This window comes from Petromyzon marinus, chromosome 47 (genome assembly GCF_048934315.1).
Source record: "Petromyzon marinus isolate PM22_M1 ecotype Great Lakes invasive population chromosome 47, UKy_Petmar_22M1.pri1.0, whole genome shotgun sequence".
Lineage (NCBI taxonomy): Eukaryota > Metazoa > Chordata > Hyperoartia > Petromyzontiformes > Petromyzontidae > Petromyzon > Petromyzon marinus.
Genome location: NC_133713.1, coordinates 4,828,636 through 4,855,886, shown reverse-complemented (window position 1 = coordinate 4,855,886; position 27,251 = coordinate 4,828,636). Strand labels below are relative to the sequence as shown.

The 27,251-nt window shown below is 50.1% G+C and overlaps 1 protein-coding gene across 4 annotated transcripts; it reads left to right on the top strand.

Annotated features, from left to right (window-relative positions):
• RUBCN (rubicon autophagy regulator) lies at positions 1–26,145 on the top strand. 4 transcript variants are annotated; one of them, XM_032971792.2, is made up of 21 exons: positions 1–533; positions 3,753–3,906; positions 4,927–5,025; positions 6,706–6,874; positions 7,578–7,684; positions 8,995–9,289; positions 11,017–11,562; positions 12,032–12,076; positions 12,651–12,722; positions 12,989–13,113; positions 13,676–13,940; positions 14,764–14,874; positions 15,718–15,784; positions 17,343–17,487; positions 18,735–18,880; positions 19,105–19,169; positions 19,870–20,108; positions 21,269–21,330; positions 23,724–23,880; positions 24,889–24,982; positions 26,017–26,145. In XM_032971792.2, exons 1-21 carry the CDS (start codon positions 445–447, stop codon positions 26,130–26,132), a joined length of 3,168 nt encoding a protein of 1,055 aa, XP_032827683.2. In that variant the 5' UTR covers positions 1–444; the 3' UTR covers positions 26,133–26,145. The 4 variants fall into 4 exon arrangements, with proteins under 4 accessions (XP_032827683.2, XP_032827682.2, XP_032827684.2 ...); XM_032971791.2 differs by having other exon boundaries at positions 12,986–13,113; XM_032971793.2 differs by lacking the exon at positions 12,032–12,076 and having other exon boundaries at positions 2–533; positions 12,986–13,113.
• Positions 26,146–27,251: the final 1,106 nt, after the last annotated feature.

Genomic DNA, 27,251 nt, shown 5'->3' with positions numbered 1-27,251 from the left:
GGACGGCACAAAAAAGCGAGTTTTGTTACATAGATTGGAGCTAATTTAGCGAAGCAGCTCACCAGCCCAGACCTCAATCGGGGGGCGTGTCCCCCGTTACCTCGCTGAGCACGTGGTGGCTTCGCGGTCCAATCGCTGAACCACCGTTGCCTTCTCTTAGAATAAAAAAAACACTCACCTGGCCACCCGCAGCGATACGAGATGGTCTCCTAGGTTCGCACACGCTGCGGAGTGCACACTTATTACGCGCGGTTGATCTCTGGTGAGCTCACAACCGGCTCCACGCGACGCGGCTCGATACGGCTCGGCACGGCACGGCACGGCTCGCTTCCCCGGGGTCGTGGAGACGCCGCTTGGGCCGCGAAGGGAAACCCCCGTAATCTGGCAACCGCGCGCCGAGCCAGCGTCGCCTCGACAAACCTGGCTCCCCGCCGCTTAGACACAATGCCGCTGAGCCGCGACACGAGCGCGTGGGGCGGCGAGGTGGAGGCGGAGAAGCAGAGAGAGGGCAAGAAGGAAGATGACTTTGCGAGGTGAGGAGAGGGAGGCGGTATGCGTCGTGCTCGCAGCCCGGTGCGGCGATCGCGTGCCCGGGCCCGGTGTTTAGGCGAGGCCGAGGCTTCGGTCTGGCCTTGACCCCGGGTTCCCGAACATTGAAACAGAGCGAAACGTAACGAGAAGCGTGAGCTGCAACGAGAAGTGATGGGGAACTTTGGCAACCCACAGTGTGGCTCTACGAGCCTCGGTGACTCCCGATATATAGGATCCCATATAAACTACAGAGTTACTCCGGAATATAGGATCCCATATAAACTACAGAGTAACTCCGGAATATAGGATCCCATATAAACTACAGAGTAACTCCAGAATGTAGGATCCCATATAAACTACAGAGTAACTCCGGAATATAGGATCCCATATAAACTACAGAGTAACTCCAGAATGTAGGATCCCATATAAACTACAGAGTTACTCCGGAATATAGGATCCCATATAAACTACAGAGTTACTCCGGAATATAGGATCCCATATAAACTACAGAGTGACTCCGGAATATAGGATCCCATATAAACTACAGAGTTACTCCGGAATATAGGATCCCATATAAACTACAGTGACTCCGGAATATAGGATCCCATATAAACTACAGAGTGACTCCGGAATATAGGATCCCATATAAACTACAGAGTGACTCCGGAATATAGGATCCCATATAAACTACAGTGACTCCGGAATATAGGATCCCATATAAACTACAGAGTGACTCCGGAATATAGGATCCCATATAAACTACAGTGACTCCGGAATATAGGATCCCATATAAACTACAGAGTAACTCCGGAATATAGGATCCCATATAAACTACAGAGTGACTCCGGAATATAGGATCCCATATAAACTACAGTGACTCCGGAATATAGGATCCCATATAAACTACAGTGACTCCGGAATATAGGATCCCATATAAACTACAGAGGGACTCCGGAATATAGGATCCCATATAAACTACAGAGTAACTCCGGAATATAGGATCCCATATAAACTGCAGAGTGACTCCGGAATATAGGATCCCATATAAACTACAGTGACTCCGGAATATAGGATCCCATATAAACTACAGAGTGACTCCGGAATATAGGATCCCATATAAACTACAGAGTTACTCCGGAATATAGGATCCCATATAAACTACAGTGACTCCGGAATGTAGGATCCCATATAAACTACAGTGACTCCGGAATATAGGATCCCATATAAACTACAGTGACTCCGGAATATAGGATCCCATATAAACTACAGAGTGGCTCAATGAGCAGCTGTGACTCTGGGATGTTGAGTGCTTGGCATCGCCACGGAGTAACAGACACTCGCGCACATTTTAAATCTAAAAGTTATACAGAACGACGCTTAAATCTGTACATCTGAAGGGGTTTTTAGTGGCGTGTAGTACAGTATTTCACTTCCTCGGTGATTCAGGGAATTTTGATTTGGTGTCTTGGTTTCATGAAATGAGTGGTGCTGTTTGTCTTCATTATACTGTTTCGTTCCATCTCGTGTGGCCACATTTGACTCTTCCTTCATCCCAAGTGCAACGTTAGCCCAACAATTTTCACCAACTTAAAATAATTACTGCGAGCGAAAGATTTGATACATGTACGTACGTGGGTGGAGCGTAACTAGAATCTAGGACAACGTTTAACCTGATGTCACCGAGTCTGGGGCATGAGTACGGAACAGGCCATAAATTCTATATGGGTGTTTTTATCTGTTGTATGGTCTTTGAGCCTTGTACTTTTGAACATCATAGGTATGTAAAAACAAACCATGTATATCTACGTCCCAGCACTTGTAAACAGTGGTATAACACATCTTAGACGTGAAATTTAAACACTTCTCTGCTTTTAATGTCACCATTATTTATAGTCCCACGATTCATAACCAAATGGGAAGGGTAATTTAATCAGACGAAGCTACATGCAATCTGGAAATGACTAAGAATATCAAACAACTGATTTTGTTGGCATTAGCCACGCCCCTGAGTGTAGGAGTGGGGATTGCATATTAGGGGATTCCCACAGACAGACCTTTGCAGCAGTGAGCACGGGTCACTATATACTGTTTCGTACTGATCTCCATATATATAAAAGGCAAAGTTGTGAATGTGTCTGTTCAAAATGTTTAGCGTACTTCCCGACATGCAACAAACTTGACATTTGCCATGTGGGTACTTTCCAGAATTTACACCATGCAATAATTATAAAAATACACTTTTTTTGGGGGGGGGGAGGGGGGGAGCCCAACAATGTATATATTTTTGCACGGCAAGTGAGCTGTGACGTCAAATCTGTCACGTGACCCGCGAATGTGGAAGCGTAACGCATTGTAGTGTAGTGGTTAGCGCGCCGCGCTACGAACCCGGCGACCCGAGTTCGATTCCCACTCACGGCCACCACCGGTGACGATTATTTGAACCGGTCCTGGGCCTCCCCTAGATCGACTCGGCCTCAAACGAGTAACTGGTGTGGTGTGTGAACATCGCCACTGGGGAGACAAAGGCGGCCGGACGTGATGAATCCAAGTCCCGGGCGAAGCCGGGTAGTAAAGCTAGTTAGTTATAAAATGAATGAAATCGGTCTGCAGACTTTCAGTCGGGAAGTGTTTGCTCAGATTTATTTTGATGGTGACTCAAGACAAGGCGACCACAGTGCAATTCTTCAGGCACTGCTGATAACAGACAAACACCGAGTGCTTTTTGTATGCATTTTTGCATGTTTTTGTTACCTTTTTGGGCGTTCAGCAGATAACACATTCCCCCCTGCGTACAAACCACTGCCCGTGAAAGAGTACAGTTTGTAATGTACATGGGTCAGCAACCAAAATAACAAGTAGAGATATTTTCTTTAATTTCGTTAGAAAAAAAAAACCTCCACTTCTCGTTAATTCTCGTTGTATACTCTTTGTTGTAAAAATGTCAGGTTCTCCAGACGTCTGAACAGGCTCTCATGTCATGACGCGTTCATTGCATCAGCCGTTCGTGCTTGTTTGACTCCCTGCTCTCTTCAATTCTAGGCTCGAGACCTTCCTTTTGTTCCTGTGCCTATGATCGAGACTGCGTTGTCACAATTAATGCAGCACAGAGCAATGCACGAGTTGTGTGCTAAGCGCAACACAGCATGCTCCCTGCGCGCGCGTAAACCGTGGCGCGTGTGCGTGTGTATGAACATATGCACGTGTGTGCTCGCCGGATTCAGCCAGGAGCGCTGGCAGCTGCTGAGCCGGTTGAAGTCGACGGTGGAGGTGCTGGTGGGCGTAGGCCATGCCGGCGTGTGGACGTGCTACGGCGGGCTGGAGCACCTCACGGCAGCCATGCACGCCATCCTCGTGCACGGCCTGCATGCCGCCAAGGTGGGGACACCTGCCGAGGGCTGAGTCCTGGGCTCAAGGTGGAGAGACGTGGAGAGACGTGGAGAGACGTGGAGAGGGGTGGAGAGAGTCACTGAGATGCACTTGCTTCGTTTCTACCCTACACGTGGTTTTAGTGAACATGTGCCATAGCTGAGCAGCACCTTTTAACAAAGCATATCGAGTGAAATTACCTGCCGAGCACCTGTTCATTTGTTGACATATAGTGGCATATGATAATATTTTGTATAGAGTATATTAATATTTATGTCAAAAACTAAAAAACAGATTCTATTCTTGTAAATGGCAATACGTCCAAGAACCTGAATGCCATTGTCAAAGTCTTCTAGCCATGGGAAGCCTTCAGGAAAAAAGTTTGTGTTGTTTGGCAATTCTTCCTTTGAGGCAGTGCAGACTCCAGTGATTGATATGGATGGAAGATGGCATTTTTCTCGTGGTGGCTCCCCTGTTACACGTTTTTGTGTCTCCTTAAACACAACTTATCAGAGTGGAACAAAGCGGACGTCCAAAATAAACACCTCATTTGAGACAACAAGCATCGCGTCTTCTGCCTCTGACATTCCTCGAAGACATTGGTAGAACTATTTACCATAAAAGGCACCAATAGACTAATGCGCACATCTTCTTTATGAATGAAAAATTAAAGACAGGCCACAGTAGTATGACTGGCCATGCAACCCAAACTGTTTAACTTATAGTAAATCACTGTAACCTGCGGTCCTTCAATGGAGGAGAAATAGCAAAACGATACGAACCCGCTCTCCTGAAGCCCTCTCGTCGTGGCTGGCAAAACTCGACGTTGGCATTTAGCTTCCGAACATTGCAATGCACAAGAATAGAATCTAAGGCGAAATGGATGTCACTAATTTGAACAAAACAGATGAACAGAATGCATACTGATGTGACTGATTTATGAAAATACCTCTCTTTCGGGGGGAGACTTAAAGCAGCTGAAGGTGTAACAGAGGCCGGTTTTGCGCTTGTGTCGTTTGTGCTCTTCAGTGTCGGCCCTCATCCGATGTGCAGTACTGGCCATTCATCCTGAGCCTGCAAAGCGTGGCACCCCAAGTGTGTCCCTGCATCGTCCAGGACTCTGCAATTGTGAGTGAAACCTTTCTGGCATCCTCTGCATTGTAATAAAGTTAACTTGCGATGCGTCGCCGCACAGTATTCGCTCTCGCTCTCCCGAGAGAGAGAGAGGGCAACGCAGAGGCGCGAGGAGGATTAACAGATACGTGGGAAAAGTGGACAAGCGGTGAGCCAGTGCCAATTCCCCCCCACCCTCCCCTCAAGCTCTGCAGTCCTCTATATATATATGGTGTTGTTGGCCAATTAACTTTCTCCTATTCCAATGACGTATGCGTACGTCACCCAGCTTTCTTCCAATTCCGTTCCGATGGCGTACACGTACGTACACCTCCTTCATCACGGAATCGGAATAAAAGCTAAAATTAAATAACTTTGTCGGTTCCGAGGCTCCCACAAGCACATGCGGTAGGGCGTGCTGCATGCAACCGTTGATTTAAAAAAAAATTATATAAGAAATGAGAGTTTGCTTGAAGTAATTTCGAGCGAAGTAGCATTTCCCAGGAACACATCCTCTACATATAGCAGGGGATTCCTGTGTTACCCATAATCCTGCATGACAGCGCATCTGAGCAAGACATACTTGTAACTCGCTGACATGTCCCTCCTGGACATTTGTGAAAAAGAGCTTCGTAACTCATAGGATTCCTCCAGGATAAATAAAGATGATGATATTTCGCATCATACGCAAAAGGTACACTGAGCCAGAAAGGGACCGGTTGAGTTCTGATGTGAGTCGTGCGTGGAGCCAACCCGGCTGAATTGTAAAACACTTTTAACAGCTGAGATTGACTCTTTAAGGTGCAGACTACTGTTTTCACTCAAATTTGAGGTCATCAGCAGAACATATTCTGCTTATCCATTACGTATTAACATAGCTACCACTCTTCACCCATTACCTGTTGAAGTTAAAGTATGACTATGTAGTGATTTATTGATCCGTTGATTATAGTCGGTAATTTTTTTAATTGAGGTTTTGAGCCAGGCTGGTCAAGATTGGGCAAGGACATAGCCTCACTACTTTTCATCCAGGAGAACACAAACCGAGAGCTTTCCTGACTTATTGCTATTACAGCAAACAATGACACATATTTAAGACCGCGTAATAAAAATAAAAAAAAAAACACTAAGAAGTAGAGAAATAATTAAACGAACATTTAAAATGTTTTATATCTTATCCCATAATGTTGGTATTGCCCAGGACAATACATACGCTCACAATTCTACAATCAAATCGCGTATTCAACAATCAGTTACCTTCAGTTTATGCAAATTATGTAAATACTACTGAATATGTGTAGGCTAATTTAGTGAATGAAACGACACAAACCAGATGAAACAAATGCCATACAATAGAAATTGAATGAGAAAAAAAGATACAAGATGAACTGATTCTTTAGTCAAGTTGTGACCATGAATCGTGACGATCGTCTCACAGAAGGGTGAGTCGGTGCATGTCTAACGGTCTGGTTAAAACACGCAGTCAGTGAGAGCGCCCGGCGTGTAAAAAATGTGCAACCTTCGTCAGCGTGGCAAGACGCTGTCCGGCAAAGCGACACTCGAATGTGACGTAGATGCAGTGGGCGAGTGGATACTGCATGGCACCGCGTTACCAGTTCACGTGATATTTTTTTTTTTCATATAAACGAGCAGAGAGGCACGCTGAATGCGACCTTGCATGCCTGGCGTGAGCAGGGCGGGGCGCTGGAGGAAGTGGCGGCGCCTCCTGGCACGGTGACGTCAGGGAGTGGGAGCTCCTCCCCCGGTGCTCGCTGGCTCAGGGAGAGCCTGGAGAGGCTAGGCCTCGCGTCGCAACTACGGCCACTGCTCGCAAACAGGGCCCACGTCCTTGCCTTTTACTCCGGTCAGTGTCTTGTGTCGGCAATACTGAGAGCTCTTAGCCATTGTGTGTACTCAACCGTGCTAATCGCAGGTGCGGGGGAACGACAACAAATTTAACACAAAAAGCAGTTCTGAAGACAGGAGTCTTCAAGAGAGATACCTTGAAAGTGCATAGCTCCAGTGGTTTCCTAATATCGGACGGAAGAGTGTTCCAGATGGCTGCAGAAGCGCATCTGAAAGCGTGCGAAGCAGTGGCTGTCTTTGATGGCTATTTAAATGCCATGCAATTGGATCATCATCATCATCATCCTCTTCATTGTCAGCCATGATAAGTCCACTGCTGTATGAAGGATTCCCCAAGCACAGAGTCCGTGCTATGTAACAATTCTCCCAGCTCCCCGCCCTCTATTCAGTGATTCATCGTGTGCTGTGTAGGTGTTGTGTGGTGAGGTGTATTGAGCGGCCGGGTTTATTGTGTGGTGCGCTGTGTTGTGTAAGTGTTATGTGGTGAGGCACACGTGGAGGTGAGTTGCATGGTGAGGTGTATTGCATGGTGAGGTGCATTGCGTGATGAAGCATGGTGAGGTGTGTTGCGTGGTAAGGTGTGTTGCGTGATGAAGCATGGTGAGGTGTGTTGCGTTATGAAGCATGGTGAGGTGTGTTGCGTGGTGAGGTGTCTTGCATTAGCGCTGTGCAGCGGTGCCGATTGAGTCATCTGTCCGCAGAGTCGGCGTTTGTGCTGAGCGACGTGCACGTCACCGCCATGCTGCATTGCCTGGACGCGCTGGAACAAAACAGCATGGACCTGCTCACTGAAATCAGCACCGCGCTGGTGAGAGACACGCAGCCGAGTTTTCGGTATTTTTCTGAAAAAAATATCTACGCGGAACATTTCTAGCTATAAGTTCCGGCCCGACAAAAATGGCCAATCTCTTCCATACAGAGGAACACGAGGGTTGGTCATCAGTCACGTGATGGCATGCCCTCCGTGCCTCAGCTGTGGCCAGGTCGCTTCTGAAAAAAAGAAGTTACTGCCTCAGTGGGCCTTACCTTAGTGATATAAACTAAATCAACCGCGCAACAAAACTAAATAGTTTATCTTACTACGTAGGCTTTCTCGACCAATATCCATAATAGAGTTTATTTTGGGTTAGATCGCGTAAATATATAATTGTGTCGTTAAAACCCGCCACCACCCGACACAGCCAACTAGTAAGGGTTGTCACGTAAACAGAACGTCGCCAATTCGTCACTAGTACAGCACTAACCGGTGTGTTGGAGAGCCAAGCCACAACATTTACAAACTGAGTACGACGTTTCGCCAGTAATTACAACTAACTTCATCAGGCGACAGACAGATTGGTGGCGAAGTCTGTTTCGTTCCTTATATAGAGGCGTAGATGTTGGTGACCACGCTTCTGCGCTCTTGTGCAAAGTTGTGGCGGTGGGGGGGGGGATTACTGAGTCAAGTACATGATGTATGTGCATTATGCGAGCCCTTTAATCTTGTCCTTCCTGTCTATTGTGTGTATTAAAACTGCCGTACCAACGGTAATCCCTATTGAAGTATGCTGCTTTTTATAGGCATGCATTTAAATAATGTACTATTTGATGATTCGCTTCCACGCAGCACTCATGGCTTTCATAATGCACATGCATAATGTACGTTGACTCGGTAATTTCCCCCCACTTTGCACAAGAGCGCAGAAGCGTTGTCAACACATCTACGCCTCTATGTAAGGAACGAAACAGTTACACTTCTCCACAAATCTGTCTGTCGCCTGATGAAGCTAGTTGTAATTACTGGCGAAACGTCGTACTCAGTTTGTAAATGTTGTGGCTTGGCTCTCCAACACACCGGCGTGCTGTACTAGTGACGAATTGGCCACGTTCTGTTTACCTGACAACCCTTTCTAGTTGGCTGTGTCGGGTGGTGGCGGGTTTTAACAACACATTTATATGTTTACGTGATCTAACCCAAAAACTAAATATTTTAGTTTTATTTGTATATTTTTAAGTGATTTTTTTTTACTACCTTTCCTATACTTTGCAGTCCTATTGTGTTTTTGTATTATTTGTTGTTGTAACGTTACAGCTCATCGGATTCCCATCAATAAATATTCTGATTCTAAATCTGATCAGCTGTGCAAGGGGAGCGTGGGTCTGGTGGCGAAAGGGAGCCGCCACTCCGGTGCCGCCCTCTCGGGCAGAGCCATACCATTGGCTGTTGGCGGAACTCCTGTGGCCGCCAGGCGGAGGAGCCGGAGCCTCGCGGTGTCTCCGGGTGCGGGGCGTGGGGCCGGCCCGGGTGACGCGCGCCCGCGCCGCCACACCCTAACTCATGCGGTGCACGGCATTGCCGCCACCACCGGCACCACCAGCACCACCACCGGCACGACCGCCGCCAGCCTGACCGTCGCACCTCCTTCAGCCGGTGGTGAGCTTCACGGCTGGCTTCTAGCAGCAGCTTCAGATCACTCTGTTGGGATTACGCACGTCATCACCCACTAGTGGTAGATGAATATCCCCAGGTCACTCTGCAAATCAGACTCATCGTGGTCTCTTCCTGAACGCAGCTAACATGAGTGTGTGGGTGTATGAGGAGGGGCGTGGTGGTGCAGCGGTTAGCACGCTGCGCTATGAACCCGGCGACCCAAGTTCGATTCCCGTTCACGACCAACACCAGTGACCATTATCTTAACCGGTCCTGGGCCTCCTGTAAGTCGACTCGGCCTCAAATGAGTACCTGGTGTGGTGTGTAAACATCACCACTAGGGAGACAAAGGTCGCCGGGCGTGATGCTGGCCACCCACCCTCTCGTGTACCGTGCCGACCTTAGGGCTCTACGGGGGACCTTGTTTTGGGGTGGGAGTGGTAGGCTTGTGGTAAGCGCATTGCGCTATAAATCCGGTGATCCGAGTTTGATTCCTGCTCACGGTGCAAGTTCCTTTGTCTAGTGCCGCGCCAGAAGCAGGTTCATTCTTTTTAATAAAAAGTTGAAAGCATCATTCATCTACAATGTTTTTATATTCACATTTGGGATGCATGCAGTGATGGAAATGGAAAATGAGAATCGCCGGAATGGAAACTATTTGTCCCGAGGCTCACGTTCGCTTCTGTTTCCCCTCTGCGGAGACGTCGCAGTTTCGGAATAGGAACAGTCCCAGAACGTGCCGGTGTGATACGAGTGCAAGTTTGTTGTTCTGAGAAGTGCCGGTATGGTGTCGCTGTCGTATACCGGCTCATTTCCACCACTGGGTACTTGTATATGTCACTTGAAAATAAGGGATGTTTGCTGTTAAACAATTTGAGACACCAGAGGCCCCTAAGTAACTGGGGATTCGTTCATTGAAGAATAGCAGTGACAGACACTGGAAGGATGCACTGCACGATCTGCTTTAACTCTTTTATTAAAGCATTTCATACTTAAATTCGAAATAAATTTCGAATTTGAATCCTCGCACCCTTCACGTCACGCACGAGCTTCAATCGGTTCCTACCTCCGATTAGCACGGTTGGCTACGTACTCTGCGAAAGAAGTTCTACATACAGTAAAACCTTGGATTGCGAGTAACTTGGTCTGCGAGTGTTTTGCAAGACGAGCAAAAATGTTAAATAAATATTAATTTGATAAACGAGCGAGGGTCTTGCAATACGAGTAATACGTATATGCTCTGTCTGCCGAGCGTCACGTGCTCACAACTGATATACGAGTGCTTTGATATACGAATGCTTTCGATTACAAACACGTTTCCGGAACGAATTATGCTCGCAATCCAAGGTTTTACTGTACATACATACTGCACATGTTCAGGGGTTAAATGCCGATGGCGATGTCTGCTAGCCTTGTAAGGAATGAGATGGATCCACATTTAATCAGATGCTGAAGGTTGAGACTGGTCCAGAGTTTGCCTGCGTGAACAAGTTAACAAATCGGGAATAAAAAAGAAAAAATTCCCTGCAGCCAAAGGCTAAAAAGTGTAGCACTGTGTCGGTGTGTTGATTGGTCTCCATCGCGTCGAACTGGTGGAGGAGGTGGGGTTGGGGAGACGGAGGAGTGACCTCTAGCTGATCGTAGAGACGGGGCCAGCTTGGAGCCGGCGACACCTGCTCGTGGGAGCGCACGCAGGGCGAGGATAGGTCACGTGGTCATTTGTCTTGCAGGCGCGGAACTCGAGGGGGACCCGCGCGGCGACGCTCAGGGAGCACCAGCGGGCGAGCGGCACGTGGGGACGCGCCCCGTGGGAAACTCGCTGTGTGCCGGCACCGGCGCGGAGCAGGAGATGAGCTGGCTGGAGATGTCGCACTCTCCCATTGGAGGCGGAGATGGCGCCACCGCCGCTGCCCCCTGTTCGTCCACGCCAGCGGATCCACGCACCGCGGGCTCTGCCCCCTTCAGCGCCGCGTCCTCCCCCAGGGACGCAGACGACGGGCCGGAGTACTTCGCCGTCGGAGGCTCGAGCCGCGGCCGTTCCTGCTCATCCTCCTCTTCCTCGTCGTCGTCCTCAACGTCCACGTCGTCCTCGCTGGCCTCGCTGCCCTCGCAGGCCTCGCTCCCCATCGCCGTCAACAGCGGTGCCGCGGCGGCGGCTGCGGAGGCCCGGCGGCAGCAGCAGCAGCAGCAGCAGGAGGGGATGCAGCCGTGGAGGAAGGGAAAGCAGCACAAGCGCTCGCAGTCGGACGTGGGGCCCGCACGGGACCACCGCCACGGTGAGCGCACGCACGGCCACTCGGAGACACGGCCGCAAGGGGACACGGCCGCACGGGGACACGGCCACTCGGAGACACGGCCACTCGGCTCACACCGCCACTCGGAGACACAGCCACTCGGCTCACACCGCCACTCGGAGACACGGCCACACGGGGACACGGCCGCACGGGGACACGACCGCTCGGAGACACGGCCACACGGGGACACGACCGCTCGGAGACACGGCCACATGGGGACACGGCCGCAAGGAGACACGGCCGCACGGGGACACGGCCACTCGGAGACACGGCCGCACGGGGACATGGCCGCAAGGGGACACAGCCACACGAAGACACCGCCACTCGGCTCACACGGCCGCACGGGGACACGGTCACTCGGCTCACTTGCCAGCTATTGTGTTCCTGCACCCACGGTTGTAATTTTCGACCTGTGGCTCACATGTATCTTTTTCCTTCATGCTGACGAAAGGCGGATTTTGGAAAATCCCTGCAATAGTTGAAGATCCCTATGAAGGTTTGATGTTCAAAGTATTCCTTAGCCATCATGATGTTTTGCATATATAATATATTGATACCTGTATGCTCATTTCAACATAATAACCACTCGTTTATTTCCACTGAAATCAAAGCACATATTCTGCTATTTTCTTATAGTATTAATAATGATTTACAGCAGGACCACATACATGCTGAAGAACATTGGTACCCAGAGTGTTAGCTAGCTTTACATCTTTACTTGTATTTAGGAAATGGGATGGATTTACCATAGCTGGCGATCAGAGTCAGATGTTGCCCGATCTATGCAATCTAGATCTGGATGCAGATATGGATCCGGTATCAATAGGAATGATTGCATGGGGATTTTGAAGGGCCTGCTCCATATAAGTGCGAAATATCATGAGTTTGCCGATTTGTGCATCATACAGTTGCACACATTTGTACAAACCCTCATACCCGACTCACAGGAAACCCAAGCTGCATGCATTTATGTTTAACTTCTTCCACACCTTACGTAGCCAATCGTGCTAATCGGAGGTGCGAAGTGTGGCCCTTGTCTCACGTGTGCCGCTCCACCTGCCTCGCTGCAGACGGAGCGTTCTCCTCCAGCAGGGAGGCGTGCAGCCAGGCGCTGCGCTCCGACACCGCCCCAAGGCCTGCAGGTGGTGCATAGTCCCGCCCGCTCCCACCCGCTCACTCGCCTGCTCCCTCACCTGGCCACTCCATCCAACTTTTCATTATAAAGGTTTTTTTTTTGGCTTAGATCGCGTAAATATAAACGTGTCATTAACCCGCCACCTGGCCACAATTCTGGTAATTCACCTGATAAAGCCGGGAAGGAACAATTGCCCGAGCTTTGCAATCCCCTATATATCAAGGCATTTTCGGTCAATTTATGAGCATTTATACGATTTGATTGTCGCAGCAGATGGGGCATACGGCTGGAGCAGGATGTTGGGGGAAGGCCTGCAGCTTCGCCGGCCGTCGGAGGGACAGTCGCTCCTCAGCTACCTCTCGGAGCAGGACTTTGCGATGTGCGCCGATCTGGAGAAGGTATTCTGGCGCGGGCATCGTCACTGTGTGTGTGCGCGCAACAGGGCCTCGCCTGCACGCGGCCCTTGCAACGGATGCGTGTGGCCGCATCGGGGCTGTCGGCCCGCTTTTTAAAAACGCACCACAAATAATTAGGTGCCGATCTGAATGTAAAAACTCAAGAACTCTCCCAGCCACGAACCGGCTTGGCAGTTGGACCACTTCACACGCAAGGTCAGGGTGAATACACCAGCAGTACTGGGCCAATTTGCGTGGCTGAATGGATGTTTTCTTTATATTACCTTACCACCTTTTACCCTGCATATATTCACCCTGTATAGCAAGCTGAAGTTTGCAACGTTATGAGGTTATTAATCCATTCGATCGCCTCTGTTGAAGGCTTGGTTGGATGTCGGTGATGTTGCCCGCGAATTGGCGGACCAGGGGCCAGTTTTAGATCGTGCGACCCTTGGTCTGTGAATCGGTGATGGGGGCAGCGTGGGATCACGTGACGCGTGGTCTGTGGCGGCGAGGCGGGGGCGTTGATGGCATCCCCACGTCCCTGCGTCTCTCCCCGCTGCAGGAGAACGCGCACTTCAGCATCTCCGAGTCGCTCATCGCCGCCATTGAGCTCATGAAGTGCAACCTGCTGGGCGACCGCGGCTGGGAGCTGGAGGTGGCGGCGTTGGCGGCGAACGAGGCGGAGACTGCGGAGACGGCGGCGGTGGGGGCCGCGTCAGGGCCCGAGTGCCTGGACGAGAGCGACGGCTGGGCGGAGTGCAACGCGGCCGGCGCGGAGCTGAGGGTGGAGGAGGCCGGAGCGGTGGACGCCACCGAACCACTCGAGGGTGAGGGGCCGCCTCGGCGCTCGTGACCCCCTCGGCGCTCGTGACCCCCTCGGCGCTCGTGACCCCATCATCCCCCACGTCCCCTGCACCGACGGTTCGCGGGCAGTGTCGCCAACATCCACCAAGCCCCCACGGAGGCTACTCAATGGCTTAAGCCTTTCGCATTTCGATGACGAACACGTGTACGTTATCGGAACGGTATCGTAAGAAAAAATAAAATACATTCATCGGTCTTCTTTGGTTCTTTCGGTAAAGTCGCGTAGAATGAGAATAAAATAATAAAATAAAATAAGACAATAAAATTCTCACGACGTTTCGGGACAAGGCTCCCACAAGGCCATGCAGGAGGGCGTGTGGAAAAGTTTGGCGCCAGCAATCGTAGCGTGCGTTCATGTCGCTACGGTTCTCTGCGGCGAGTACAACGTCTTTAAAAACAAAGGCGCTACGCATCTCTAAATTAAATTAACGCTTAGCCGCTTGCGCGTTCCGAGATTGAGCGGTGAACGGGACACCACTCGCCCTGCAACTTGCAGATGTCTCGGAACAGGAAATGGTTAATAGCCTCAATATCCACACAAGTAGTGTCGTGAGTTCACCTCGAAACATCTCCCGATTCCTCGTTGCGGTACCGTTGTTTCTGTTTTTATTTCTATTTGCATCAACGCTCTACTTTTTTTCTGTCAGTTTTCCTTTTTCCACTTTGGTGACCCCAGGTCACTTCGCTCTTGCAAACGAGACTCTTCTCACTTGGTCTCATGAGTTCCTCACCTGCTTAAAAAGCAACAAAACTTTAAACTTTTGAACCCGGTGTGTCGCGTGTCAGCCGCCCTGCCGGCAGCCAGCAGCCCCTCGGAAAGTTCGGAGCTCTTCGTGTCCACGGAATCTTGCCTCTCCAGCTGCCAGAGCTGGAAAAACTGCGACACAGAGATGGCAGGTGAGGGACCGCAGCGTCGCATTGCTCCTTACATCCATGGGATCTTTTTGGCAGTCGGTTTAACACTTAGTAGTAGGGCTTTCGCGACCAATATCCACAATAAAGGTTTTGTTTTTTTTGGGTTGGATCACGTAAATATGAACGTGTCGTTAAACCCGCCACCACCCGCGACACAGCCAATTAGTAAGGTTTGTCACGTAAACAACCCGTGCGAATTAGTTACTAGTACAGCACACCGATGGGTGTTGGAGAGTAAACTCACAACGTTTACAATTCGAGTTCACGACGTTTCACTGGTGATTACAACAACCAGCCTCATCAGGCGAAAAATTCCTCCTCCTGTTTTGGTCTGAAATAGGGGAGTCAAGGTGATGTCATCACTGGGGACCAGGTGGACTTTTTGGCAGTATCAAAAATGACGAAAAAAGAATAGGCTTAAACCCTTTCTGGCAAAAAAAACAGGAGGTGTTAAGATGTTCAAACGCCACATAGGTACCTATTGCGAGGCATGAAAAGGTCTGTATTAACCACGCATACTTTTGGCAAAACATGCAAACAAATATGCTCTGATAATATATGCATTGTCTTGGAAACTGATTGGCCTTGTCGTACCTGTGTGAGACAATATACTAAATAGTTTAGTTTTATTTGTGTATATATTTAAATTCACTTGTTTACCTTTCCAATACTTTGCACTACTATCGTGTTTTTGTATTGTTCGTCATTGTAATGTTCTGACCCCGTGCCCTGACTGGAAATCTGTGAAAAAGAGCATTAAAGCTCATCGTATTCCTCCGGTATTCTGATTTTGTAACGCCCGCTGTGGTTTAATCTTCTCCGCAGGGAGCGTGCGGGAGGCGAGCAGTCCCTTGGGCAGCCTAACTTCGTCGCTGCAGAGCTCTGAGTCATTGTGAGTGTTGCCTGCGACCGCCGTCTCCCGGGTTAATGCTGGGATTCTAGTTCCTAGTCCCACATAGCCCCACCCCATCGTGGTGTATGCAGGGGTGCTTCTAACCCAACAAGGGCACTAAGTTAAAATAATTGTTCTTGGATCTTGGGAAGCTAAGCGGTCTTGAGTCTGGTTAATCCTTGGAAAGTTGACCGCGGGGGGATTTGTCAATTGCTGTAGGCATGGGGCTGTGAAATATACACGAGTGTTGTGTGCCACCTCCTCCGTGTGTGTGGGATTTTTTGGGCACTCTAATTTGCTCCTACGACCCAAACAAACGATCTTGAATGGAATTGGCCAAACTCAAATGTTGGAACCCTCCTGAAAAAGAGTCTTGAAACTCGGCGAGGCATTCCCGAGTAAATACTTGCCATTGTCATCATTATTTCTGTGCGTAGAAGATTGCGCGTAAAACAAATGGAACCGTTGCACTTTGTCACTTGACTATATCTACAAGCCTATTGTTGGTCGTGGCTTGGGGGAAGGCCTTCTTCCACGAGTGGGTTGACCCTGGCTGCTGCAGCTGCTGGTGATGGTGATTTTCCGATTTAAAGCTTTCGTGACTGCAAGGATTAATCTTCTTTGGTTCTTTCGGTAAAGTCACGTAGAATGAGAATAAAATAATACATTGATAAAATAAAATAACACATAGGAATAGGTTTTACCCTTTTAACTGGCACAAAAACTGACACCTTTATTCAAGGCCTTTTGGCGTCTTCTGGTCCAACACCAATGGAGACTAGGCTCTAAGAAAAGCTGTCTCGGGTGTGGACCAATCAAATTCAAGGACAGTGCATATTATTATCAGAGTTGTCTTTTTTGTTTGCATTTTGACTGCTTGTGTTGTGGTGATGCCTTGAATAAAGGTGTCAGTTTTTGTGCCAGTTAAAAGGGTAAAACCTATTCCTATATCTTGTTTCTGGCAAAGGAGGTCTCATAATGCTAAAATAACACAATAAAATTCTCACGACGTTTCGGCCACAATTCTCATTCTTATTCTACGTGACTTTACCGAAAGAACCAAAGAAGATGATGGTGATTATTTAAATGAGTATAAATTTCGCACATTTTTGAACACACCATTTACATGCATGGCATGTATCTATTTGAGCGTTGGCTCACGTCCCAATGCACTTTTAAATCATCCACAGCCCGCAGGCGTTGAGCGCAAGTGTGTGTGCACTCGTGTGTGTGTGTGCCTGTGTCTGCGCGGTGATGCAGCGGTGAGCGTGCTTTGCTATGAACCCGGCGACCCGAGTGCGATTCCCGCTCACGCCAACACCAGTAACGATTATATGAACCTTTCCTGGGCCTCCCCTAGGTCGACTAAGCCTCAAATGAGTACCTGGTGCAACGTGTAAACGTTGCCACTAGGGAGACAAAGGTGGCCGGGCCTGGCGTTGGCCACCCACCCCCTGGTGAGCCGTTCCGGCATTCATACGTGCTCGCTAACAACACTTGCCCCTTCAGTCTGTTAAGGCTGTACGGGGGATCTTTGTATTTGTGCCCGCGTGTGCAGGATGTCCCTGAGTGGGCCCCCCAGCTGCTGTGCCAACTCCGCTGAGGCTGTGGCCATGGGGCTGCTGCGGCGATTCCAGGGCATGCAGCTCCCTGCTGCCTCGGAGCTCGACTGGCTGGTCACCGAGGAGGACGCGCCACAGAAGGTCGGCACAGCATTGTGGCCCAGCACTTTGGGACTATGGGGCCCCGGGACTCTGGGACTCTGGGCACGGGACTTTTGGACTCTGGGACACTGGATTCTGGGAACTGGACTCTGGACACTGCACACTGGGACCCTGGGACTCTGGGCATGGGACTCTGGGACTTGGCATGGGACTCTGGGGGGGTCTGGGACTGGGCACGAGCTTTAGAACCCTGGGCATGGGGAACTTTCGTGCCTTACCAGTAAGGCATGAAAGTGTTGCAGAGCACAGGCAGCTGAGAAAACACAGCATGTGACTGCCGTGTGGGCGACAGTTGGTTACGACGCAGGCGCCGTGTTGACGTCTCCACCTATTACTACTGAGATTCCCACGACCGATTTGATCATCTGGGTGCCCTTCAGGATGACTCTCGGCCGTCCACATCCATGGAGAGGCGTGCCGCATGCCTTGGGTCTTGTGGAGCAGCAGGTCGGACAGTGCTCCCGACCGCCGCTTGGCGTTTTCGAACCGAGTCCTCTTTTGTCTTCCGCTCTTCAGTTTTCCTTTCACTGCTTCCTGAAGTACTCTTCTTTTGAGAGGCTGCTCCACCTCGTGACCCGGCCCACAACCATCGCAGTTTCCTCTTTTTGATGGCATTCAGGATGGGCCCTTTTTTTCCTGCTGAAAAGTTCCTCGTCTGCTGCACATTTATCGCTTGTGGTGAACGACGGGGTGTGTTGGTGTGTTAACATTTCGCCGTGGTGGCACCTGGTATACAGGAGGTTGTGGGTTCAATCTCGACCCTGACGCCTGTATATTTGGAGTTTGTGTGTCTCTCGCCCCGTGGTCGTGTGGATTTTTCTCTGGGTCCTCCCGGTTTTTCCCTCCACATTTAGAAACAACGTGCGTTTAGAGTATTTGGCTGTTTTATGTTTCCACATGATAAGCTGCTTCGTTGAGCTATCACTTTCAGATGCACTCCTGTGGCCGTCTGGAACGCTCTTCCATACGAAATTAGAAAGCCACTAGAGCAATGCACGAGATTAAGAACTCTTCTTCAGAACCGCTTTTTGTCTTTAGTTTGTTCTCCTTCCACCGCACCTCCGATTAGCTCGGTTGGCTACGTATGGTGCGTAAGAAGTTCAACGTAAATATCACTTGTGATAGCCAAGCCGATTCTGAAAAAAGAGCTATATAGCTTAGTGTGCCTTACCCGGTGAAATAAAACGTTTTTTTTTAGTTTAGTCTGTTATGTGCGTTCACCACAGCTGCTGCCCATGCCGGGCTCCGTACCGGTTTGCCCGGACGATGGGGAGCACTCGGACGTCTACAAGCTCCGAATTCGAGTGCGCGGCAACCTGGAGTGGGCGCCACCACGCGCGCAGATCATATTCGACATCCACCCCAGCACCAAGTAAGCCCCGGTTGGTCCTCGTTCCACCGAATGCTGGTGGCAAACTGCCCTTCCGCCAGCGGATGACTAAGAGTTTGTGTGACGGTTTATGCTCCTGGACGAGATCAGCGAGATACAATAGCATGTTTATGCCGGTGGTTTAATTCATTTAATGTCTATGGGAAGCGCCCGAAGGCATTCGTGAGTAAGCATTGGCTCACAAACGGATCTCTTGTGTGCCACAGGAAGAAGGTGATCCTGGCCAAGCAGAACAGCAGGTGTGCGGGGTGCGGGACCAAGGTGGATCCAAGTGAGTGGGCGCTGCTCTTGCTGCTGCTGCTGCTGCTGCCATCGCCAAGGCTCGATTATTGCAACTCAATACTCTACGGGACGTCTGGCAAAGACATTACCAAGCTGCAGCTTGTACAAAATTGTCTGGCACGTGTCGTGATGGATACTACAAGATCTGACCAAGTCCTTCCAGTGCTCGCCGAACTGCATTGGCTTTTGGATGCCGAGCGAATACATTATTAGGTCACACTCATCACAGTTACACAAAGTGCTTGCCACAAATGAACCATACTACTTCGCTGATATCGTCAAGGAGCATAAGCCATCACATGAACTCCAGTCATCCTCGCAGCAGCGCCAGTTGACTAGCCATGGAACAAAGACGGTCCCTGGATCGCACGCTTTCAGATGCACTCCTGTGGCCGTCTGGAACGCTCTTCCTTACGAAATTAGGAAGCAACTCGAGCAATGTACTAGATTAAGAACTCTTCTTTAGAACCGCTTTTTGTGTTTAGTTTGTTCTCCTTCCACCGCACCTCCGATTATCACGGTTGGCTACGTACGGTGCGTAAGAAGTTCAACATACATACATACAAACATACAGAAACATTCTCAAGAGCAGCTTCATGAGGGTGGCCAATGACCTGTTTGGGAAACCCTGACCTCACAAACCTTCATGCCTCCCTCCCACCCACCCCCACTTCCCACACCTCCCCCAGGTTATATAAAGCGACTGCGTTACTGCGAGTACCTGGGGAAGCTCTTCTGCCAGTGCTGCCAGTCGGGCTCCGTGGCCGTGGTGCCCGGGCGGCTGCTGCGCCGCTGGGACGCGTCGCGCTACCCCGTGAGCAACTTCGCCCGGGAGCTGCTCGTGCGCATCGGCCACGACCCCCTCTACAACCTCCTGGACATCAACCCCCAGCTCTACCGCAGGGTTAAGGCCCTCACCGTCGTGCAGGTATGCGTCCCCACGCCAGTCCTGCCCGGGCCTCCCCTGCCCTTCCCTCCCATACCCTGTCCTGCTGTCTTATACTCTGCCATGCCCAGCCTTGCTCTCCCTTGCCCTGACTTTCCCTTCCCTGCTCTTTCTTGCCTGCCCCTGCCTTGCCCTGTCCTTCACTTCTCATCCCTGCCCTGGCCTCTCCTGCCCTTCTATTGCCTGCCCTCTCATCCTATGGCCGCCCATGCACCGCCCTGCTAGTTTAGAAGTGAATGGGATTATTTAATTTGCACATAAGTGGTGAGAGCTAAGCGCTAGCAGGGGTGGGATGTTGAAACAGGGTAGGGTTACGCGCGCTCTTCCTGGTCCCCTGTGGAGTGAGATTTACAAACTTCTGTCTGAGCCAGTGTTCTTCACTAATTTTCAGAGGGGGGCCACTTTTACCAATAAGACATCAGCGTGAGGACCCCACCACACATTTGAAACCATTAGGGTCTGACAGCATGATGGGTGTTTTCACGTGTTTGTGTATTGTCGGCGGCCGCACGTCAGCAGCCGCACTAAAGGCCACCAGGGGGCGCTAGTGCCCCGCGGGTCTTGCAGTGAAGAACGCGGCTCTGAGAGAAGACTCTGCGTGCGATTGTGAGAAAAATTGAGAGGCCGTGCTCTGCGATGCAGCCTGAGCGACTCAAACTCCCGGTGCTCAGCACCAAGTCGCCCAGTCCGGTTCCACAGAGTTGACTCTTTGGTGCGATGGTGGCGAATTGTTAACGTCACCTGGTATAGAGGAGGTGGTAGGTTCGAATCCGACCCCGATGCCTGTATGTTTGCATGTTTTCCATGTGGCCGTGTGGATTTTTCTCCGGGTCCTCTGGTTTTTCCCTCTACATTTAAAATCAACATGCGTTTAGAGTATTCGCCTGCTAGAAATTTCCACATAGCCACTCTGTTGAGCGATCATTTCTGATGGCCAGGTCGATTCTGAAAAAGAGCGACGCAGCACAGTGGGCCTTACCTGGTAAAATAAAATAAAAGCTGCCTAGCTTTAGTCATTTAATAGCTTAAAGAGTAACCGATTGACGCTTAAGCAGTTTGGAGTACAGACAGCAGCCTGGGTGGACCGTGCGTGTGCAGCGATGAGATCTTACGAGCGCGTGCCTGCCCCGTTTGTTTTACAGGAGCTGAGGAAGCAGCTGGTCCACCTCAAGCACCTCCTTCAGACGTGCCGGCTTGCAGAGAGGCGAGTGCCTGAATGCTCGATTTAGTTGTCGTTTCAAACGACATTCACGCGTGCTTTGGTAGATCGCTATCTCAAAAATATTTATCCTCTCTCCAAATTTTAAAATAAGAGGATTAGACCATTGAAAGAGTGACGTTTGTAGTGTTGTTGCATCAATGGATTAATGTTATCGGTTCTCTCTCACTCACGTACACAAAGACGCAAACTCGCCCAACATTACACGCAGGCTTTCACACCCAGTAATATTCATTATTAAATTTTTATTTAAAGCTTTCGTGACTGCAGGGATTCATATTCTTGGTTCTATTGGTAAAGTCACGTAGAAGGGAAACAATAAAATAATAAAAATATAAAACAATAAAATTATCACGACGTTTCGACTGCAACACGAGCAATCATCATCAGGTGTGAAAACCACAGCAAGAAAATTAGAAGAAAAAAAAACGCCACTTTTTAAAATTTTCTTGCTGTGGTTTTCACACCTGATGATGATTGCTTGTGTTGCAGTCGAAATGTCGTGATATTGTATTGTTTTATATTTTTATTATTTGATTGTTTCCCTTCTACGTGACTTTACCGAAAGAACCAAGAATATTCATAATTAGTTTATTGTGGCTTAGATCACCGTGTAGGTATAATTTAGTGTACATATTTTAACTATAACCCACCACCTGACAGCCAATCAACTCAAGTTTTCACGTCATGGGCAAACACGCCGATTTGTTTGGTTCATCAGCAAACCAGAGGAAGAGGAGGAAAATCCACTTCAGCAAAACATTTTTTTGCTGTGGTTTTCCCACCTGATGATGATGGCTTGTGTTGCAATCGAAACGTCGTGATTTATTTTATTGTATACCTACGTGACTTTACCGAAAGAACCAAAGAATAAGAGGAGGAAAGTTGAGCAGGCCAACTAAACTTTGGGCAGTTTTGTTGTACTCTACAATGTTCCGCTGCAGATGACGCTCAGCATTGTCACGCATTAACTGCTGACGCGATGAGAGCTGCGTTTCTCTTAACACCTGACGATGCCCGATGTAATTGCGAGCGAAACTTAGTACTAAACTGCCCAAACGTTTGCCCGATTTTTTTACTTTTTACTCCAGTTTGTGGATAAACCAAATCCATCGGCGTGTTTGCCCCTCGATGTGATAAATTGATTTAATTGGTTCTATTTTCAGGTGGTGGAGGGCTATAGTTATACAATTAACATTATTGTATGTACGTATGTTGAGCTTCTTTCGCACCATACATAGGCAACTGTGCTAATCGGAGGTGCGGGGGAAAGACAACAAAATAAACCCAAAAAGCAGTTCTAAAGAAATTAGTTTTTCGATTTACATGATCTAACCTAGGGTTGGCAATCTGCGGCTCCAGAGCCGCATGCGGCTTTTTGAGAACTAGTTCGTGACGTTATTTATTAAAGACCGTCACATATTTACAAATTATTACAACAACAAAAAATCCGAATTTGAAAAAAATGGCTCTTGTTTACTTTGGTTGCCAATCCCCTGATCTCACCCAAAACAAACTCATCCTGAATCACAAAAAAACACCTGTTTAGCCTTTTGTGCTGTTAGTGAGCACCTGCGATGGCTGGCATGACACGTGAGAGCTGCCTTGGGCTTCCATCGCAGAGGTGTTTTGTGTGCTTCTGTGTTTGTGTGTAAACAAAATCACAAGGTGCTGCCGTTGAGTGGCACACAGTCTCTTCTTATTCCCAGCCAAAAGGTCCCATTATTGTTCGTGGTCAGCTGCTCAGATGTTCTTCCTCCTTGTAAAAATCGTTTTATGCCATGAAGATACCGGTGATTCCCATCAAAGAATCGTATTCCATTCCAATAATTCGACCGCAATTCCTAGCTGTAATCAAGTTGGTCAAGCATCCCATCATCATAGGACCACAGAGCTTGGGCAATAGTTTCCGCCGGTTCTGGCCGACCGCCTTCCTTCTTTCGCACCGTACGTAGCCAACCGTGCTAATCGGAGGTGTCATTTCCCGCTCCTCCGTACGAAAACTGCGTGCGTTGCATTTTGAGATACAATTTGCATGAATGTTGCCGCTTCTTAAAAATAGAACAATCATAAAAGAATGAGTGTGTGTGGGAGTGGTAGTGTAGCGGTTAGCGTGCTGCAATACGAACCCAGCGACCCTATTTCAATTCCTGCTCACTTCCAGCACCATTGACGAATATCTGAACCGGTCCTGGGTTTCCCCTAGGTCGACTCAGCCTTAAATGATTCCGTGGTGTGGAGACAAAGGTGGTCGGGCGTGATGCTGGCCACCCACCCCCTCGTGTGCCATGCTGGCCTTCATAGGTGCTACTTGCTAACGGCACTTGCCCCAAGAGTCTGTGAAGCCTACAAGGGGGGTCTTTGTCTTTGGGTTGCAGCATTCTGGAGACTCTGAGCTCCACCGTGCCAGGACACCTGACGGAGGAGGTGGACCTCTACTCCCTGGAGGACTTGCTGGCAGTCAGACGTGGCGAGCTGGCCCCCACCTTGCGCCAGGTGGTCACCCAGACCACGCAGCACGTGCGCGCGTGCCAGGTAAATACAGGAGATCATGCGGTATCCGGCGGCTTAGGGAGGAATGGAGCGCCGGATTTTCAAAAACGCCGGATAATCACTACATCATCATTATTTAAAATAGCTTATGTTTGCACATTCTTGAAAACACGTTTTAAAGTATTTTGTATATATATTTAGCATTTAAATGTAATTAACTCTATGAAATAAATTAACATACAATTATAAATATCCTGCTATAAAAAGTTACTGTATTCACTGTACTGTACTTATCACTCCAATCTCGAAGACTGCCCCAATGGGATGATGATAGAGGGGGGTGTAGAATTGGAGGTGGTTATTCAGAGTCTGAATCCAACTCCCATCAGCTGTGATGGAGGTTCGCCAGGTTGGCCTGGGACCACCGGATAATGTTGGAAGCCGGATAATCGCGTGCTGGATTATGGATGATCTACTGTATGTATGTTGAACTTCTTTTGCACCGTACTTAGCCAACTGTGCTAATCAGAGGTGCGGGGGCTATGCAGCCTGGGCAGCTGAAACTCCCGGTGCTTAGCACTGAGTCGTCCAGTCCGGTTCCACAGAGTTGCCTCTGCGGTGCCACGTTGGCGAGATCTTATCTATCTCGTCTGGTATACAGGATGTCGTGGGTTTGATCCCGACCCTAATGATGCCTGTATATTTGGATTTTGCATGTCTCTGCCCGTGGTCACGTGGATTTATCTCCGGGTCCTCCGGGTTTTCCCTCCACATTTAGAATCGACGTGCGTTCAGAGTATTTGGCTGCTATAAATTTCCACGTGATGTGCTGTCATTTGTGGCCCGGTCGATTCTGAAAAAAAGCTAAATAGCTCAGTGGGCCTTAACTGCTAAAATAGAACGATTTCATAGCTTGTAATCGTGAGCGATCCGCACCGGCGCTGCGCCGCATCATCATCGCGAAGGGGAGCGTCGTGCAGACCGTGTGCACCTGACAAATCTGAGGCTCCGCTACCCATATCCACCCCCGTACCCTTGCCCACCGTGCAGCTCTGCCAGGCCAGAGGCTTCATCTGCGAGTTCTGCCAGAAGGAAGAGGATATCCTGTTCCCGTTTGAGCTGACACGCTGCCAACAGTGTCCGGGTAAGTGTGTGTTTGGTGCTGATCACTACTACGGAACACTCCCTTCATCTGCACGGAACACAATCTCTGGCTCCACTAGCCCACAGTCTCTGGCTCCACCAGCCCACAGTCTCTGGCTCCACTAGCCCACAATCTCTGGCTCCACTAGCCCACAGTCTCTGGCTCCACTAGCCCACAGTCTCTGGCTCCACTAGCCCACAATCTCTGGCTCCACTAGCCCACAGTCTCTGGCTCCACCAGACCACAATCTCTGGCTCCACTAGCCCACAGTCTCTGGCTCCACTAGCCCACAATCTCTGGCTCCACCAGCCCACAGTCTCTGGCTCCACTAGCCCACAATCTCTGGCTCCACTAGCCCACAGTCTCTGGCTCCACCAGCCCAAAGTCTCTGGCTCCACTAGCCCACAATCTCTGGCTCCACTAGCCCACAGTCTCTGGCTCCACTAGCCCACAATCTCTGGCTCCACCAGCCCGCAGTCTCTGGCTCCACTAGCCCACAGTCTCTGGCTCCACTAGCCCACAATCTCTGGCTCCACTAGCCCACAATCTCTGGCTCCACTAGCCCACAGTCTCTGGCTCCACGAGCCCACAATCTCTGGCTCCACTAGCCCACAGTCTCTGGCTCCACTAGCCCACAGTCTCTGGCTCCACCAGGCCACAATCTCTGGCTCCACTAGCCCACAGTCTCTGGCTCCACCAGACCACAATCTCTGGCTCCACCAGACCACAATCTCTGGCTCCACCAGCCCACAGTTTCTGGCTCCACTAGCCCACAGTCTCTGGCTCCACCAGATCACAATCTCTGGCTCCACCAGGCCACCATCTCTGGCTCCACTAGGCCACAATCTCTGGCTCCACTAGCCCACAGTCTCTGGCTCCACCAGCCCCCACAGTCTCTGGCTCCACCAGATCACAATCTCTGGCTCCACCAGACCACAATCTCTGGCGCCACCAGCCCACAGTCTCCGGCTCCCCAGCCTGTGCAGGCGGTGTGGGTGACAGTGGGATGGGACGCTGTGCTGTGTCTCCGCCAGGCTGCCGTGCCTGCTACCACAAGTGCTGTTTCGCGGCCGCCCGGGAGGACTGCCCCCGCTGCAAGCGCATCCTGGCTCGGCGGCAGCGGCTTGCGCAGCCGGACATTGACGGTTGAGCGCGATATGGGGGTAGGGGCAGGGGTGGGGGGGTGCGGGGGGGCATGGGAAGCCAGCATCTCGACTTGAAGACGGAGCCGCCCCTTCACTGTGACCTTTGTTTTGATTAAACCAGGTAAGGCCCACTGAGCTACATAGCTCTTTTTCAGAAGCGACCCATGATAGCTCAATGAAGTGGCTTATTGTGTGTATATTTAAAGCAACCAAATACTCTAAACCAGAGGATCCAGTGAAAAATCAACACGACCACGGGGAGAGAAACATGCAAACTCCTTTTGTGCAGACGTCAGGGTCGGGATTGAACCTACGACCTACGACCTCCGACATACCAGGCCAGGGAAATAACATCTCGTCACGGTGATCGGCCCGGTGTCACTGCGGCGAGTTCGCCATCCTCGTGAGGTCGCCACCTTTGACGTTGTAGCCTCTCTCCACCGCGGTCCTTGTCAGGATGCCACCGAAGAGGTCACAATGCCTCTTCGACGTTGACCCCGTCAGCTTGGTCGCCCTCCCGGGGTCTCCGCCGGCTTGACGCGGCGCCAGAAGAGAAGGGGGGGGACCCCCTGTGGGATGGCGACTACGAGCCCGTCACCGTGATCGACGTCCGCCGCTGTCGCCAATGCCGCCTACTTGATTGCGTGACCTTGCAACCTCTCAAGCGAAGAAACGGATACCAAGGCCCGTCCTAGGGAAATGTCGGGAGTGTGCCGTGCTCGTCCGGCGTGCTGGCACATAACCAGGCATGGCAAATGGTTTACCTCTTGCCCGACGAGAGTGCAATTGCGCTATTGTCGTGTGCCACGACCCCCTCTCTTGGGCACTGCTGCTCAGGCTGCCATTCACCCGCTCGCCACAATGCGTGGGTGGGGGGGGCTGCGGGAAAAAGAAAAAAAAATTCACAAACGTTCCCGGCTACGTCCGCCTTGTACCGTTTGCACGCACGCTGCCTCGCCGATTAAGATTGGAAACAACACTTCGCTTGCCAATTACCATCGTTACAAGGGGGCTGTAAGGGTTGAACGGGGTTTGTCTTTCAGTGTTGGAGTGTTTTGGGTGCTGCGTTTAAATGCAGGTCTTACAGTGTTACAAACCTTGATGGTGAGCTCGGATGTTTTTGA

Coding starts and splice junctions, on each gene's coding strand:
- RUBCN (XM_032971791.2), top strand. CDS start 445: ATGCCGCTGAGCCGCGACACGAGCGCGTGGGGCGGCGAGGTGGAGGCG. Junction 534..3,752: donor AAGGAAGATGACTTTGCGAG/GTGAGGAGAGGG, acceptor CGCCGGATTCAG/CCAGGAGCGCTGGCAGCTGC. Junction 5,026..6,705: donor TCGTCCAGGACTCTGCAATT/GTGAGTGAAACC, acceptor TGGCGTGAGCAG/GGCGGGGCGCTGGAGGAAGT.